General features: G+C 45.3%; 1 protein-coding gene across 1 annotated transcript in view; it reads right to left on the bottom strand.

Annotated features, from left to right (window-relative positions):
- The window catches only part of NCS1 (neuronal calcium sensor 1), a 62,791-nt gene that overhangs the window by 5,577 nt on the left and 38,981 nt on the right, over window positions 1–18,233 (bottom strand). The window contains exons 4-7 of the mRNA XM_036856296.1: window positions 17,559–17,637; window positions 16,202–16,290; window positions 15,765–15,842; window positions 12,810–12,927 (exon numbers count right to left, since the gene is read on the bottom strand). Of these exons, the coding sequence (XP_036712191.1) occupies window positions 12,829–12,927; window positions 15,765–15,842; window positions 16,202–16,290; window positions 17,559–17,637 (345 nt within the window). The 3' untranslated portion in view covers window positions 12,810–12,828. The remainder of the gene's footprint in view (window positions 1–12,809; window positions 12,928–15,764; window positions 15,843–16,201; window positions 16,291–17,558; window positions 17,638–18,233) is intronic.

Below are 18,233 nucleotides of genomic sequence, written 5' to 3'. Positions count from 1 at the left end.
AAATGCCACTGAATTGTTCACTTTAAGATAGTTAATTTTATGTTATGTGAATTTCACCTCAATACATTTTTTTAAAAAAGCAGCAGCCTGGGGGACAGTTACGTCTGTTACTGTCTGTGCCATCCAAAGATCCTTCCCATAACCTGCTCCAGCCCTGTGTTTAAATTGCACGTCCCCACTCCCCACTGGACAGGTGTAGGTGTCTGATCCAAAGGGGTCATTTTCCTGATTTGGGGAGATGACTTAAAAACATTATCTGGGCCAATCTGAAGCTATGTGGAGGTGGCCCTTGGGGAGCAGGAAGGCCCTGTAGGACCAGAATTGGGGGGGCCATTGTGGTGCAGGTGCCAAGGGAGAGAGAGCATGGAGCAACCACCCCAGAGAAAGGCCAGAGCACCCAAGGGAGAGGCCTGGGTCCTCTCAGCCTTCCAGGTCCCCTGCCAGCCCCTGGAGGTTCAGCTGGGTCTCCAATCACATGCTTTGCCTTCCGTGGTGATCTGTGAACCCCTGTGACTTGCATTATTGTATCTGCTAGTTAAGGGAATTCCCTGGCGGTCCAGTGGTTAGGACTCCAAGCTCTCACTGCCAAGGCCTGGGGTTCGATCCATGGTTGGGGAACTAAAATCCCATAAGCTGTGCGGTGTGGCCAAAAAAAATGTAAAAAAAAGAACTGCAAACATGATGAAACTCACCAAATGCATTTAAATCCCTAAATTCATAGTTACACATATATTTTTTAAAAACTTCATTGGTCACCTCTAAGGATTTTAGAAATCCAACTTGTTTTGAAAACTGATAAAGAATCAAGTATCCATCATGCCTTCCCTATGAAAACCAAGCCTCGGGGTAACCAACGAGTGGATGAGGGGAAGTGTCCCTTTGTCAAAGTAATCTAGCCAATGACGAAGAAGGAAAGACAACTTTAGGACGTCACCATTTTGCACCATGTAATGAATGAATGGACAGAGGTGGAGCAGCAACAGCTGCTGATGTCACCGAGGTCATGTCACCTGCCAGATACACACAACCCCACTCATGAGGTGTTCTCGCCCAAAGTGGACCAAACCCAATGCCAAGCCAGCCTGCAGATCTAACTGCCATTTCCAGGAAGAACAACAAAGAGGAGAGCCTGTTAACAGCACCATGGGGCACTGTACAGAATGCTCTGCTCAGCAAATAGCAAGAAGGAAAAGGGAAGGGGGAAAACTTAAGAGACTAAAATAAATGTAGACCTATCAACCAGTTGCTATCTATGGAGTTTATTCAGATTCCAATAAACAAAGTGAAAAAAATTGTGAGACAACAGGAAAGTGGAATATAAGTGCTGATGAGAGCATATTAAGGGATTATTGATTTTTTGGGTATTATGGATTTGTTTTAAAGAATCGTTATCTTTTAGAAATACATTTTGAAATATTTATGTATGAAATGATACGATGTCTTGAATTTGCTTCAAAACAACCCAGTGTCGGGGGTGTGGGGGGGAGAGTATAGATGGTACAAGATTGCTGTGAATCGGTGATTCTGAAGCTGGGAGATGGGTACACGGAGTTACATATTCTCTCTACTATTGCATGAGAATGTTCCCATAATAAAAATTGTTTTAATCCACTCTCAAATTTCCAACAACCTAAGTGCCCCACACCATAAGACTGGTTAAAGTGTGGTCCAGCCATAAACGGAATACTATGCAGCTATTAAAAATGATGATCTCGAGCAACATTTAGTGACGCAAAAAATATGCATGATCTCAGTTCCTGAATAATTCAGTGAATTATATAACGGTAATTTATCTAAGAATTATGATCCATCAGGAATCTGAGAAGGCAAATAAATCACAAAAATAATGGAACACAAATTGGATATAATTACTATCAGGCAGGATCTAGGAAGGCCTGAGAAAAATGGTATGGCAATTTTTGGGAAGAGCTATAGAAAAGTGGATCTTGTCACCCTGAAAAACTTGTCATGGAAATAAAGTTACATCGTGTTGGCCGACATGTTGCTGGTGAGGGTAAGATATATGTCTACATAAATTGTGTTAAGGAAAGCCAGTGTAGAGAAAACCATAATTCAAAAAGAGTCATGTACCAAAATGTTCATTGCAGCTCTATTTACAATAGCCAGGACATGGAAGCAACCTAAGTGTCCATCATCGGATGAATGGATAAAGAAGATGTGGCACATATATACAATGGAATATGACTCAGCCATAAAAAGAAACGAAATTGAGTTATTTGTAATGAGGTGGATGGAGTTAGAGTCTGTCATACAGAGTGAAGTAAGTCAGAAAGAGAAAAACAAATACAGTATGCTAACACATATATATGGAATCTAAGGGGAAAAAAAAAAAAAGGTCATGAAGAACCTAGTGGCAAGACGGAAATAAAGACACAGACCTACTAAAGAATGGACTTGAGGATATGGGGAGGGGGAAGGGTAAGCTGGGACAAAGTTAGAGAGTGGCATGGACATATATACACTACCAAACGTAAAATAGATAGCTAGTGGGAAGCAACCGCATAGCACAGGGAGATCAGCTCGGTGCTTTGTGACCACCTGGAGGGGTGGGATGGGGAGGGTGGGAGGGAGGGAGATGCAAGAGGGAAGAGATGTGGGAACATATGTATATGTATAACTGATTCACTTTGTTATAAAGCAGAAACTAACACACCATTGTAAAGCAATTATACTCCAATAAAGATGTTAAAAAAAAAAAGGAACGCCAGTGTAGCCATCCTTCACACAACAGGATGTGAAGCCAAGTTGGGTAAAACACATTAAAAATCTCTTTTCTCCAAGTCTCCAAAAGAAAAAATAAATGCTTCCTACAAGTTGTTCCTTTAAAAAAAAAAACAAAACACACAGCCAACAGCATATGGTTATGAACTCGTTGTTGAGGAAATATATATACACATATATTCATAGAAAACTGTAAGACAAAAACAAATAGGGTAATTCAAAAAGAATCACACACTTTAAAGAAATTAATTACACCGTACAACTTTTCCTTGGGGGGATACAGCAAGAACTTATGTTTGCACCATTTTTCCATGGCCTGGAGGAAATAAAGCAGCTGTTATATGATAGTTGCCAATGAGGCCACTGGTGGTAATTCACAAAAGGGGGACTCTGAAAAATCAGACAACAGATCAGTATGCACTGTGGGACCCAGAGCTGCATACTGAACATTTTTAAGATTATAGAAATAACTGTCACAGTTCCTTTATAAATTGGTTTGATTATATGTTCCTATGTGACCTAGCTACTGAGTATTAAGTTTTTGTTAAGTGTTCAATTCTTTCTGAATCATTCTGGACACAAAATGTTCACAGTGGTTATTTCTGGGTTATATATGAAGGGTTTTTTTCAATAAACTTTTTTATGGAGGTTTTCTTTTTAAACATATTTTCTAACGTCTCTTCAATGAAAACGGATGTCTTGTGCAAAAATATTAGAAGCTTCAAAAGGGCTTCCTAAACAAAATATCAGCAAATCAAATCTGATGATACATAAAAGCACATCATGGGTGGCTCAGCATTCAAAAATCAATCGGTGTAAGTCAGAATGGCTATCATCAAAAAATCCACAAACAGGGGCTTCCCTGGTGGCGCAGTGGTTGAGAATCTGCCTGCCAGTGCAGGGGACACGGGTTCGATCCCTGATCCGGGAAAATTCCACATGCCGCGGAGCAACTAAGCCTGTGCGCCACAACTACTGAGCCTGCGCTCTAGAGCCCGTGAGCCACAACTATTGAGCCCACGTGCCACAACTACTGAAGCCGCGCGCCTAGAGCCTGTGCTCCACAGCGAAAAAAGCCACTGCAATGAGAAGCCCACGCACTGCAATGAAGACCCAACGCAGCCTAAAAAAAAAAAAGAAAAAAAAAATCCACAAACAGTAAATGCTGGAGAGGGTGTGAAGAGAAGAGAACCCTCCTACACTGTTGGTGGGAATGTAAATTGGTGCAGCCACTGTGGAGAACAGTATGAAGGTTCCTTTAAAAACTAAAAATAGAGCTACCATATGATCCTGCAATCCCATTCCTGAGCATATATCCAGAGAAAAACATGGTTCGAAAGGATCATGCACCCCAGTGTTCATTGCAGTTTTGTTTATGATAGCCAAGACATGGAAACAACCTAAATGTCCATCGACAGAGAATGGGTAAAGAAGATGTGGTACATATATACAATGGAATATTACTCAGCCTTTAAAAAGAATGAAATAGGCATAGGAGGGAGGCTGGGGCGATCAAGAGAGGCAGGCGGGAGGAGCCATCCAGGAGGAGTGGGAGAGGAGCAGAGGGCGATTGCCCCGCCCACTCAGGCCGGGGAGCCTGCTGAGCTCCCAGGCCAGTCCCCTGCCCTCCAAGGCCCCCTCCAGGCCACGTGGGTCCTTGGGGGCATAGGAAGGAGGCCAGGGGGAGAATAGGAGAGGCACGTAGGAGGGGCCTTCTGGGAGGAGAGGGAGAGGAGCAGAGGGTGATTGCCCCACCCACTCGAGCCCAGGAAGCCTGCTGGGCTCCCAGGTGAGGTCCCCTGCCCTCTGAGACCAGGGGTGGGGGGCACGCCTGGGCCCCTTCTGCTCCTTGAGCCTAAGTTCCACCCCCCTACAGCCCCCAGGGCCTTTTCCAGATCCTGAGCATTGGCCCCGCCCACCACCCAAACCTCGCCCTTGCTTAGGTCCCGCCCTCCACAGCTAAGGCCTTCCTCCCCCTTTTTTCTTTTTTTTTTTTCTTTTCCCTCCTCCTCTTTTTTACTATTGTGGTACTGATGTACCTTCCAGTTGTTGATTCATCTATATTTTTATTTTCATATTCTTCCTAACATATCTGTCAGTTTCCTAGTCTAATTTTATTTTTTACTTTGTTATTGTTGTGGGGTTATTTTTGCCACCCCAGGCAGCTTGCAGGACCTTGGTTCACAAGCCCGGGTCGGCTGAAGCTCCTGCGGTGGGAGCTCCAAGTCCGAACCACTAGACTAACAGAGAACCTCAGACCCCAGGGACTATTCATCGGAGTGAGGTCTCACGGAGTTCCTCATCTCAGCACCAAGACCCAGCTCTACCCAATAGCCTACAAACCCCAGTGTTAAAAGCCTCAGGCCAAACAACCAGTAAGACAGGAACACAATTCCACTCAAAAAAAAAAACAAAAAAAATGAGATGCAAAAAAATACGTCACAGATGGAGGAGCAAGGTAAAAATCTACAAGACCAAATAAATGAAGAGGAAATAGGCAATCTACCTGAAAAAGAATTCAGAGTAATGATAGTAAAGATGATCCAGAATCTCGGAAATAGAATGGAGGCACGGATTGAGAAAATACAAGAAATGTTTAACAAAGAACTAGAAGAACTAAAGAACAAACAAACAGAGATGAACAACACAATAACTGAAATGAAAAATACACTAGAAGGAATCAATTACAGAATAACTGAGGCAGAGGAACGAATAAGTGAGCTGGAAGACAAAATGGTGGAAATAACTGCTGAGGAGCAGAATAAAGAAAAAAGAATGAAAAGAATGGAAGACAATCTCAGAGACCTCTGGGACAACACTAAATGCACCAACATTCGAATTATAGGGGTCCCAGAAGAAGAAGAGAAAAAGAAAGGGTCTGAGAAAATATTTGAAGAGATTATAGTTGAAAAATTCCCTAAGATGGGAAAGGAAACAGTCACCCAAGTCCAGGAAGCACAGAGAGTCCCATACAGGATAAAACCTAGGAAAAACACACCAAGACACATATTAATCAAACTAACAAAAATTAAATTCAAAGAAAAATTATTAAAAGCAGCAAGGGAAAAACAAAAAATAACATACAAAGGAACCCCCATAAGGTTACCAGCTGATTTTTCAGCAGAAACTCTGCAGGCCAGAAGGGAGTGGCAGGATATACTTAAAGTGATGAAAGATAAAAACCTGCAACCAAGATTACTCTACCCAGCAAGGATCTCATTCAGATTCGGTGGAGAAGTCAAAAGCTTTTCAGACAAGCAAAAGCTAAGAGAATTCAGCACCACCAAACCAGGTTTACAACAAATGCTAAAGAAACTTCTCTAAGCAGGAAACACAGAGAAGAAAAAGACCCACAAAAACAAACCCAAAACAATTAAGAAAATGGTAATAGGAACATACATATCAATAATAACCTTGAATGTAAATGGATTAAATGCCATAACCAAAAGACACAGACTGGCTGAATGGATACAAAAACAAGACCCATATATATGCTGTCTACAAGAGACCCACTTCAGACCTAGGGACACATACAGACTGAAAGTGAAGGGATGGAAAAAGATATTCCATGCAAATGGAAATCAAAAGAAAGCTGGAGGGGCTTCCCTGGTGGCACACTGGTTAAGAATCTGCCTGCCACTGTAGGGGACAGGGGTTCGAGCCCTGGTCTGGGAAGATCCCACATGCCGCGGAACAACTAAGCCCGTGTGCCACAACTACTGAGCCTGCACTCTAGAGCCCATGAGCCACAACTACGGAAGCCAGCAAGGCATAACTACTGAAGCCTGTGTGCCTAGAGCCCGTGCTCCACAACAAGAGAAGCCACCGCAATGAGAAGCCCGCATACCGCAACAAAGAGCAGCCCCCGCTCGCCGCAACTAGAGAAAGCCCACACACATCTATGAAGACTCAATGCAGCCAAAAAAAAAAAAAAAATTGATAAACCCTTAGCCAGACTCATCAAGAAAAAAAGGGAGAAGATGCAAATCAATAAAATTAGAAATGAAAAAGGAGAAATCACAACTGACACTGCAGAAATACAAAGGATTATAAGAGACTACTACAAACAACTATATGCCAATAAAATGGACAACCACGAAGAAATGGACAAATTCTTGGAAAGGTACAACTTTCCAACACTGAACCAGGAAGAATTAGAAAATATAAACAGACCTATCACAAGTAATGAAATTGAAACCGTAATTAAAAATCTTCCAACAAACAAAAGTCCAAGACCAGACGGCTTCACAGGTGAATTCTATCAAACATTTAGAGAAGAGCTAACACTGATCCTTCTAAAACTCTTCCAAAAAATTGCAGAGGGAGAAACACTCCCAAATTCATTCTATGAAGCCACCATCACCCTGATACTAAAACCAGAAAAAGATATCACAAAAAAAGAAAATTATAGACCAATATCACTGATGAACCTAGATGCAAAATTCCTGAACAAAATACTAGCAAACAGAATCCAACAACACATTAAAAGGATCATACACCATGATCAAGTGGGATTTATCCCAGGATGCAAGGATTCTTCAATATATGTAAATCAATCAACGTGATACACCGCATTAACAAATTAAGGAATAAAAACCATATGATCATCTCAACAGATGCAGAAAAAGCTTTTAACAAAATTCAACACCGATTTATAAAAATTCTCCAGAAAATGGGAATAGAGGGAACCTACCTCAACACAATAAAGGCCATATATGACAAACCCACAGCAAGCATCATACTCAATGGTGAAAAACTGAAAGTATACCCACTAAGATCAGGAACAAGACAAGGATGTCCACTCTTGCCACTCTTATTCAACATAGTTTTGGAAGTCCTAGCCACAGCAATCAGAGAAGAAAAAGAAATAAAAGGAATACAAGTTGGAAAAGAAGAAGTAAAACTGTCACTGTTTGCCAATGACATGATACTATACATAGAAAATCCTAAAGATGCCACCAGAAAACTACTAGAACTAATCAATGAATTTGGTAAGGTCGCAGGATACAAAATTAATGCACAGAAATCTCTGGCATTCCTATACACCAACAACGAAAAATCAGAAAGAGAGATTAAGGAAACACTCCCATTTACCATTGCAACAAAAAGAATAAAATACCTAGGAATAAACCTGCCTAAGGAGGCGAAAGACTTGTACTCAGAAAACTACAAAACACTGATGAAAGAAATCAAAGATGACATAAACAGATGGAGAAATACACCATGTTCTTGGATTGGAAGAATCAATATTGTGAAAATGACTTCACTACCCAAAGCAATCTACAGATTAAATGCAATCCCTATCAAACTACCAATGGCATTCTTCACAGAATTAGAACAAAAAATTTTACAATTTGTATGGAAACACAAAAGACCCCAAATAGCCACAGCAATCTTGAGAAAGAAAAATGGAGTTGGAGGAATCAGGCTCCCTGACTTCAAACTATACCACAAAGCTACAGTAATCAAGACAGTATGGTACTGGTACAAAAACAGAAATATAGATCAATGGTACAAGATAGAATGCCCAGAGATACGCCCCGCACATATGGGCACCTAATTTACGACAAAGGAGGCAAGAACATTCAGTGGGAAAAAGGCAGCCTCTTCAATAAGTGGTGCTGGGAAAACTGGACAGCTACATGTAAAAGAATGAAATTAGAACACTACCTAACATCGTACACAAAAATAAACTCCAAATGTATTAAAGACTTAAATGTAAGACCAGACACTATAAAACTCTTAGAGGAAAACATAGGAAAAAACACTGACATGAACCACAGCAAGATCTTTTTTGACCCACCTCCTAGAGTAACGGAAATAAAAACAAAAATAAACAAATGGGACTTAATTAAACTTAAAAGCTTTTGCACAGCAAAGGAAACCATAAACAAGATGAAAAGACAACCCTCAGAATGGGAGAAAATATTTGCAAATGAAACAACAGACAAAGGATTAATCTCCAAAATATACAAACAGCTCATGGAGCTCAATATCAAAAAACAAACAATCCAGTTAAAAAATGGGCAGAAGACCTAAATAGACATTTCACCAAGGAAGACATACAGATGGCCAAGAGGCACATGAAAAGATGCTCAACATCACTAATTATTAGATAAATGCAAATCAAAACTACAATGAGGTATCACCTCACGCTGGTCAGAATGGCCATTTTCAAAATATCTAGAAACAAATAAATGCTGGAAAGGGTGTGGTGAAAGGGAACCCTCCTGCACTGTTGGTGGGAATGTAAACTGATACAACCACTATGGAAAACAGTATGGAGGTTCCTTAAAAAACTAAAAATAGAACTACCATATGACCCAGCAATCCCACTACTGGGCATATACCCTGAGAAAACCATAATTCAAAAAGAGACATGTACCACAATGTTCATTGCAGCACTATTTACAATAGCCAGGACATGGAACCAACCTGAATGTCCACTGACAGATGAATGGATAAGAAGATGTGGCACATATATACAATGGAATATTACTCAGTCATAAAAAGAAATGAAATTGAGTTATTTGTAGTGAGGTGGATGGACCTAGAGTCTGTCGTACAGAGTGAAGTAAGTCAGAAGGAGAAAAACAAATACCGTATGCTAACACATATATATGAAATGTTAAAAAAAAAAAAAAAAAAATGGTACTGATGAACCTAGTTGCAGGGCAGGAATAAAGAGGTAGACATAGAGAATGGACTTGAGGACATGGGATTGGAGGGCGAAGCTGGGGTGAAGTGAGGTTACCATCGACATATATACACTACGGAATGTAAAATAGTTGGCTGGTGGGAAGCAGCAGCATAGCACAGGGAGATCGGCTCGGTGCTTTGCGATGACCTAGAGGGGTGGGATAGGGAGGATGGGAGGGAGGCTCAAGAGGGAGGGGATATGGGGACATGTGTATGCCTATGGCTGATTCACTTTGTTGTGCAACATCAACTAACACAGTATTGTGAAGCAATTATACTGCAATAAAGATCTATTAAAAAATTTTTTTTAAAAATGGATAAGCAACAAGGACCTACTGTATAGCACAAGGAACTCTGCTCAATATTATGTAACAACCTAAATGGGAAAATAATTTGAAAAAGAGTAGGAAAAAAAAAGGTAGTGTATTTAAGTGGACAGGAATCCACGGATGATCCATAAAATGTATTCACACACACGCACACGCACACGCACATGCGCACACACACACACAAAATCAATCAGTGTAATTCATCATATTGACAACAAAAAAGAGAGAAAAGTCATATGAGCATCTGGATAAATGCAGAAAATTTTGATAAAGTTCAATACCACTCATGATTTTTTTTAAAAAACAAATAACTCCTACCAAACTAAAAAAGAAGGAAACTTTCTAAATCTGCTAAAATCTATCTACAAAGGACCTATAACAAGCATCATAACTAATGGTGAGTTATTGAAAGCTTTCCCCCAAGACTGAGAATGAGACAAGAATGTTCACTGTCACTACTCCTATGTGACTGGAGGGCCCAACCAGTGTGAGGAAGCAGGGAAAAGGAACAAAAGGCAGAGGGATAGGAAAGGAAGAAACAGAATGCAGACAATCCAAAAGAATCTAAGGCAGACTCCTAGATTTAATAAATGAAGTTAGCAGGACCATGGATATATGATCAATAAACAAAAATCAACTGAATTTCTATAAATCAGAAACGAACAGAAAATACAATTTTAAAATTACTGTTTAAAACACCATCAAAAACATCAAATACTTAGGAATAAATCAACTAAAAGATGTGAAAGACCTTTTAGCTAAAAACAGCAAAATGTTATAGAGAAAAAAAATTTAAAGACCTAAACACAGAGAGAGATATACCATCTTCATGGTTTGGAAGACTCAACATTATAAAGATGCCAATTCTCCCCCAAACTGAACAGTAGACTCAACTCAATCCCAATCAAAATCCCAGCATGTGTGTGTGTGTAGACATTTATAAGTTGATTCTAAAATTTGTATAGAAATAGCCTAAAGTAGCCAAGGCATTCTTTAAAAAGAAGTGATGGGATCTTTCTTCTCAAGATCAAGTTATAAAAGACTGTGCTTTCATCTTGGGTTCTCCCTCTCCTTCCCTCCCAGAAAGCTTACCCTGGGGGAAGCCAGCCGCCATGTTGTTAGGCAGCCCTGTGCAGAGGGCCACATGGTGAGGCCGCCAAACCAAATGAGTGAACTTACAAGTGGGTCACCCCTGGCCAAGCCTTCAGATGAGACCGCAGTCCTGGCCAACAGCTGATGATCATCCCAGTTTACCTAATACAGAGGGGTTTCCCAGGACATGGGATCTTCAGCACTAAATCCAGGACAGTCCTGGGCAAACTGGGATGGTTGGCCACCCTCCTGACAGCTTGGCTGCATCCTCATGAGAGACCTTGAGCCAAAGGCACCCAACAAAGCTGTACCCAAATTCCTGATGTTTGTTCTTTTCAGCTGCTGTTTTGCGGTACTGCAGTGTGCAGCAACAGATAACTAAGACAGCACTGCACAAAAGGTGATGGTAAAACGGAGGATGCACATACGACAAGGTGCCCAACTTCTGTGCTCATCAGTGAGATGCAAATTAAGATTACAACAAGCTATCATGACACGCCCACCCAAACGGCTGAAATTTTAAAAGACAGAGAACACCCAGTGTTGGCAAGGATGTGGAGCAATGGGAGCTCTCATACACCGCAAGTGGGGGTAGGAGATGGTACAACCATGTTGGAAAACTTCTGGAAGTATCTACTAAAGCTAAACATACACACATTCTGTGTCCCAGCAATTCTACTCTTAGATCTATATCAACAGAATGCATCATCCGTCCACCAGGAGACACATACAAGAGTGTTTGTAAAAAAAATGGTCAGAAGAACCTAGGGGCAAGACGGGAATAAAGATGCAGACCTACTAGAGAATAGACTTGAGGATACGGGGAGGGGGAAGGGTAAGCTGGGACAGAATAAGAGAGTGGCATGGACATATATACACTACCAAACGTAAAACAGATAGCTAGTGGGAAGCAGCCGCATAGCACAGGGAGATCAGCTCGGTGCTTTGTGACCTAGAGGGGTGGGATAGGGAGGGTGGGAGGGAGGGAGAGGCAAGAGGGAAGAGATATGGGGACATATGTATATGTATAGCTGATTCACTTTGTTATACAGCAGAAAGTGACACAACATTGTAAAGCAATTATACTCTAATAAAGATGATTAAAAAAAAAAGAGTGTTTGCAGCTGGACAGGACCATGGGGGTCAGTTCTCTGCCAGCAGCAGAGGCCTCTGTGGGCTATCATCCTGCATCCCGACTGGGCAAAAAAAGAAACCACGTTGGAGCTATTGATCAAGAGAGCGGGGGGCTTCCCTGGTGGCACAATGGTTGAGAATCTGCCTGCCAGTGCAGGGGACACGGGTTCGAGCCCTGGTCTGGGAAGATCCCACATTCCGCGGACCAACTAGGCCCGTGACCCACAATTACTGAGCCTGCGCGTCTGGAGCCTGTGCTCCGCAACAAGAGAGGCCGCGACAGTGAGAGGCCCGCGCACCGCAATGAAGAGTGGCCCCCGCTTGCTGCAACTAGAGAAAGCCCTCGCACAGAAACGAAGACCCAAAACAGACAAAAATAAAATAAATTAAAAAAAAAAAAAAAAAAAAAAAACTGGTGATAAAGCTGGATAATATTAAAAAAAAAAAAAAGAGAGAGTGGGAGCTGAGGTCTTCAGCCACCCCAACGGAGAGAAGATGAGAAACTCCTGTTCTCCCAGGCCCCTGGCCCTGGCTGAGAGCTGGGATTTTCCAAGTGTTTTCAACCCAGGGAAACTTCTATTCAAGTAAACTCTCAGGCTGATCTGGGTATATAAAAATGACAAAAATAGAGGAGCCCTGGCTGATGTGAAGGCCCTGCCTCCTAGGCCTTCCCTACTAGCTATGCTCCAACTGGGCAGACCCCGATTCCTCCCCCCCCGGGAAACTCAGGCACTTATCTGCCAACCCCAAGTGTCCTGAGGCTGGGTTTGCCCCCGTGCCCCCACCCCAGGCCCCAAGTCCCCCTCCACTCACCTCAGCTCTGGGCCCTGGACTATACCAGCCCGTCGTAGAGGGACAGCGCCTGCACGATGGACGGGTCCGCCTTGGATCCTTCCTGGAACTCCTGCAGCGTCAGCTTCCCGTCGGCATTCTGCAAGCAGAGAGAGGAGGGTGAAGGTGAGGGGACAACCAACCTCCCAGGACAGCGGCCTCTGCCCTGGGCCCTGGACGCTCCCTCCCCAAGCCCAGCCCAGGGCTGCTTCCACAGTTAAGTCAGGAGGAAGGCAAGGCAGCTCATTAGGTGGGAGGGGTCAGGCATAGACAGACGCGGGCACTTCCTGGCTGGGTGACCTTGGGCACACGACCCACCTCTCTGGGCCCTTGTTTCCTCATCTGGAGACTGGAGAGAATTGAACGGCTTCTTCAGGGCACCGAGGTGAGCACTCCTTGGGCTCAAGCTGTGTGAAGTGCTCGGCAGACTGGAAGCACCCGGTAACTCCCCAGGTATCGTCCTCACTGCTGTTCATCCCCACAGAGGGTGTTAATCCCACAGGGCTGAGAGCCTGATGCATTTCTCTGGGGTCACCCCTGGAAGGGCATTTAAGCCATCCCCCTGGAGACCTACGAGGAGGCTGGATGGAGCCCACGTAAAGGGGCTTTAGTGGGTCTCTTGCAGAAGGAAATGGTTTGGGCCAGAATCCTTTCCCCTGGAGCATCTTGCAAGGAAACCCGTGAGAGCAAAAGAAAAAGGCCTTGGAAGCCACCCACAGCCTGCACCCAGAGAGAGAGATCGTGACGAGCTTTCCACAAGCTCCGCAGGCAGACCTTGAGGGTCGTCTACTGTGGGCCCCGCGCACGCTATGCGTGCGCTTGGTCTCATGGGGTCCCCACAGCCGCTCTAAGAAGAGGGGCTGGGCTTCCCTGGTGGCGCAGTGGTTGAGAATCTGCCTGCCAATGCAGGGGACACGGGTTCGAGCCCTGGTCTGGGAAGATCCCACATGCCACGGAGCAACTGGGCCCGTGAGCCACGACTACTGAGCCTGCGCATCTGGAGCCTGTGCTCCGCAACAAGAGAGGCCGCGATGGTGAGAGGCCCGCGCACCGCGATGAAGAGTGGCCCCCACTTGCCACAACTAGAGGAAGCCCTCGCACAGAAACGAAGACCCAACACAGCCAAAAATAAAAATAAATAAATAATAAAAAAAAAAAAAAAAAAAGAAGAGGGGCTGCTCTGCTTTCTCTGGTTCCTTTAGGTGTAAGGTTAGATTGTTTATCTGAGATTTTTCTTGTTTCTTGAGGTAGGATTATATTGCTATAAACTTCCCTCTTAGAGGTGCTTTTGCTGCATCCCATAGGTTTTGGGTCGTCGTGTTTTCATTGTCATTGGTCTCTAGGTATTTTTTGATTCCCTCTTTGATTTCTTCAGTGATCTCTTGGTTATTTAGCAGCGTACTGTTTAGCCAAAGAGGGGCTGCTCTTATCACCATTTCACCAGTGAGGATGCCGAGGCTCAGTCACCTATCCAGGGCCCCCTGGCGGCTAACTGGGGAAGCCAGGTTTACACCCAGTCTGACTACAGCGTGGACTTTGTTTCCCAAAATAAGGGAGGTCTGAATTGGGGGTGGGGGGGATTTAACACCTTGGTGTTAAATAACATTGAACCACCCTGCGAGAAGCTAGTATTCTCTGCCGCACTCTACGGACACATCTTCTGATTATTATCAGGAGCCCAGCGTGGTCTGAGCCTCTGTGTCTTTACTACCTCTCTGATATGTGATCTCACTTTTTTAAATTAAGGAAGTAAGGCCTCAGGCTCAAAGCTTTCAGGGCAGGCACCTGTACCTAGCCAGAATGTAATAATAAGCCCAAGGTCACTGTTCATTTGAATTCTTTTATTGAAGGCAAGCAATACTGGGTTTCCTTACCATCTTGATGTCAAATTCCAGTTTAAAACAAAGTTATTTCCAGTTTAAAAAAAAGTTTGGTATAAAGAAGGGTTTCTTAATCTGGGGTCTGAGGATAGAATTCAGCAGGCCTGTGAACTAAAATGGGAAAAAATGAGGTCTTTCTTTTCGCTAACTTATAACTGAAATTTAGCTCTTTCTTCCATAATGAATCTAGGTAACGATCTCCCACAGAACCAGCAGTACCTGTGACTTTGTCAACTGCGGGGATTAAGGCATTTTTATAACACTCCACGGTTGCTGTAGGCATCACCTGCACATATCATCGATTCGAAATTGTGGGGCGCTTAAACCGCTATATCTCATCATCCGATGTGTTCATAAAGAAGCTCATATACCACATCACAAATTTTAAAAAAATTTTTGATAGCAGCATTCCAAAATAGCTTCCTTCTTAGTCCTGTGGATTTTATCTCATGCACTTAAAACCATTACTCTGAGAAGTCCACAGACAACTTCTCCAGAATGCCCAAATTTATTGTCCATGGCAAAAAATTTAAAAGGTTAAGAATCTTGGGACTTCCCTGGTGGCGCAGTGGTTAAGAATCCGCCTGCCAATGCAGGGGACATGGGTTCGATCCCTGGTCTGGGAAGATCCCACATGCCACAGAGCAACTAAGCCCATGCGCCACAACGACTGAGCCTGCGCTCTAGAGCCCATGAGCCACAACTGCTGAAGCCCACGTGCCTAGATCCTGTGCTCCACAACAAGAGAAGCCACCACAATGAGAAGCCCGTGCACCACAATGAAGAGCAGCCCCCGCTCTCGCCACAACGAGAAAAGCCCGTGCGCAGCAACAAAGACCCAACGCAGCCAAAAATAGATTAATTAATTAATTAATTAATTTTAAAAAATAAATAATCTTAGTTGATCAAAGAGAAAGTGTTGGACAAATTTACTTAAAACCCTGGATGTCTGAAGCAGACGGCTGCCAACCGGACCAGTGGACGTCACACCAGGTGTGTTGCCTGCCTCGAGCCAGGCCCCTAGGTGGTCAGTGGCGCCTACGGGGAGGGGTCTCACCTTGTCCATCATGGCGAAGATTCGGTCCACCCTCTTCTCGGGGGTGTTCTCCTCCTCGGGGAGTTCCACGGTGTTCCCCTGCCAGGGACAGACAAGGTGGGGGCTGGCTCCTGGCACTCTGGGCTTTGGGCCCTTTTCCCAAAAATATGCTCCCCAGACCTGGGGGGGTTCCAGATGAGGACTGCCTCTGCCTCCCACTCCCCGCAATGTCCCCCGCCATCTGTAATTCTGCTCTAGAACCTCCCACCCACCCCAGCCCCCATCTGCCACCCCAACTGCAGATGTGCTGAGCGGCCCCAGGCAGTGACCCTCGCCTGGCCAACGCTTGCCCCGGTCAGGAGAGCAGTCCCACGGGGTGCTTCCTCTGGGACAGACCCAATCACTAAATTTGACGCCCCTACTGCCTCCCCCTACCCCATAGGATCCGGGCCTCTCACCACCATCTGGTAAATGGCGTCCACTATATCCAGCATCTCGTTCCTGGTGATGTAGCCGTCGTTATCCAAGTCGTAGAGTTTGAAGGCCCCTGCGGTCAACCAGCCAGGGCAGAGTGACCCCCCGGCCCGGGTCAGGGGGTGCTGGTCCCCGCCCCTGCACCACAGCCCCATTACTCATCCAATCAATGAATATTTACATCAAAACAGACGGGACACGCGCATGCGCACGCACGACAGGAACACATGCGCCGTTTCAACTAGGGTTATTTTTAAAAACCTAAGTATAAAAAGGAGGGGGCACTGGGTCTGCGAGAGCTGAGGCTGGAGCTGGTGCTGAGGCTGGAGCTGGAGCTGAGGGAGGGAGGGGACCCCAGGAGGAGCCCTAAAGGCCCCCCTCTCCTTCCCCATGCCCCGGCCTCTGCCTCCTTTCAGCCCACTTCCTTTCCACAGTTACACTGTATCCTGCTGGGATCAACTTAGAAAATAAAATAATATGCCTGGGGAGGAGGGGAGGAACTTCTGTATAAATAAAATCCTCTTTTATTCCTAAAAAGAGAAAGAAAAAGAAACTGCCGCGTTTTCTCGGTGCCGATGCAAAGCAGTGAAAGTGTCTCAGTGGGAAGTGAGTTCTGGCCCAGCTGTTTTTATCTTCTCTCCAGATTCCCTCTCGCAGCAGCACGAGCCTGCACACTCTCCCCTCTGAATCCTTCTCTCATTCCCCCTCAGGGCCTCGCACATGCTGTTCCCCTGCCTGGAACCCTCTTCCCTCCTTCCTCCCTGGCACCTTCACCCTTCCCAGCTCAGCTCCCGACTCATAACAGGGTCAGTTCCTCTCCTGTCGGTTCACACTTCCCTCTTCCTGCCTCGGCTGCAGTTTTCTGGGATCTTTCGGATAAGGTCCCTGAGCTAGACTGACAGCCGCGAGGGCAGGTGCCCGTCTATCTGATGCACCCGTGGGTCCTGGCCTCTGCCCAGCACTGACACGTGGCCGTGTTTGGTCAACATCTCTTGGGTGAACCAGTAAATAAGTGAATGAATGAGATCAGTCATCAAAACAGCCTCCGAAGTGGTGGATCGAGCCCTGGAACCGGGTCTTTTAACTCCACGCTGTCCTGCCCGAGGTCCCATTTCTGCACCTGCTCGGGTGCCCCTTTGCTCCTGCCCCATCTGTCCACGCATCTAAGGAAGACACGTTCCTCCTGCCTGGCCTCCTCCAAGCAACTGCCTCTGACCTGGAAGGGCAGGACATCTGTGCCACTCTCAGCCCCAGACAGATGACCTGGCCCAGGTAGCTGGTCTCCCTCCCGCCTGGGACTGCCCAGTGGCCGCCCCATAGAGCCCAGGGGGCAGGACTTACACCGCAGCTTCTCATCCAGGGTTCCCCTCGAGGTCACCGACAGCGCCTGGATGAACTCAGAGAACTCAATCCGCCCGTCCTGCAGGAGAGAGAGGAGTGGGGGTGGGCCTCAGTTAGCGCTGAGTCACCTGGTCAGGCTGCACCTTGGGCAGGTGGTGATGGGCGGCAGCAGGTACCAGACACCCAAGTGGAGAGTGCGGGAGTGAAGGGATGAGGGTCAGGAGAAGGAAGGAGAGGGGGAGGGGGTAGGATTAGAAATGGGAAAATAGGACTTCCCTGGCAGTCCAGTGGTTAAGACTCCGAGCTCCCAATGCAGGGGGCACAGGTTTGATCCCTGGTCGGGGAACAAAGATCTCGCATGCTGCATGGTGTGGCCAAAAAAAAAAAAAAAAAAAGGGAAAAGCCAGGTAGGAGGGACAAGGAAAAGGGTGAGGCCAAAGGGAGAGCCTGACACTCCACATCTGGTGGGAGGAAGAGGGACCACCAGCACACATGACCCTCTGGGCAGGAGTCACCCAGAAACCCCTTTCTCCTCGGCCTTGAACCACAGGCTCAGGGGCTTTACAAAAAGGTGGGGCTCTGGACTGTTCAATCCTATTTATTTTGCAAATAAGGAAACTGAGGTCCGGAGAGTCCAGAGCTCTTCCCAGGGCCAGGCAGTGTGATTGTCAGCTG

Source organism: Balaenoptera musculus, chromosome 6, assembly GCF_009873245.2.
Source record: "Balaenoptera musculus isolate JJ_BM4_2016_0621 chromosome 6, mBalMus1.pri.v3, whole genome shotgun sequence".
NCBI classification, from domain to species: Eukaryota; Metazoa; Chordata; class Mammalia; order Artiodactyla; family Balaenopteridae; genus Balaenoptera; species Balaenoptera musculus.
This window is presented reverse-complemented; position numbering and strand designations above follow the sequence as displayed.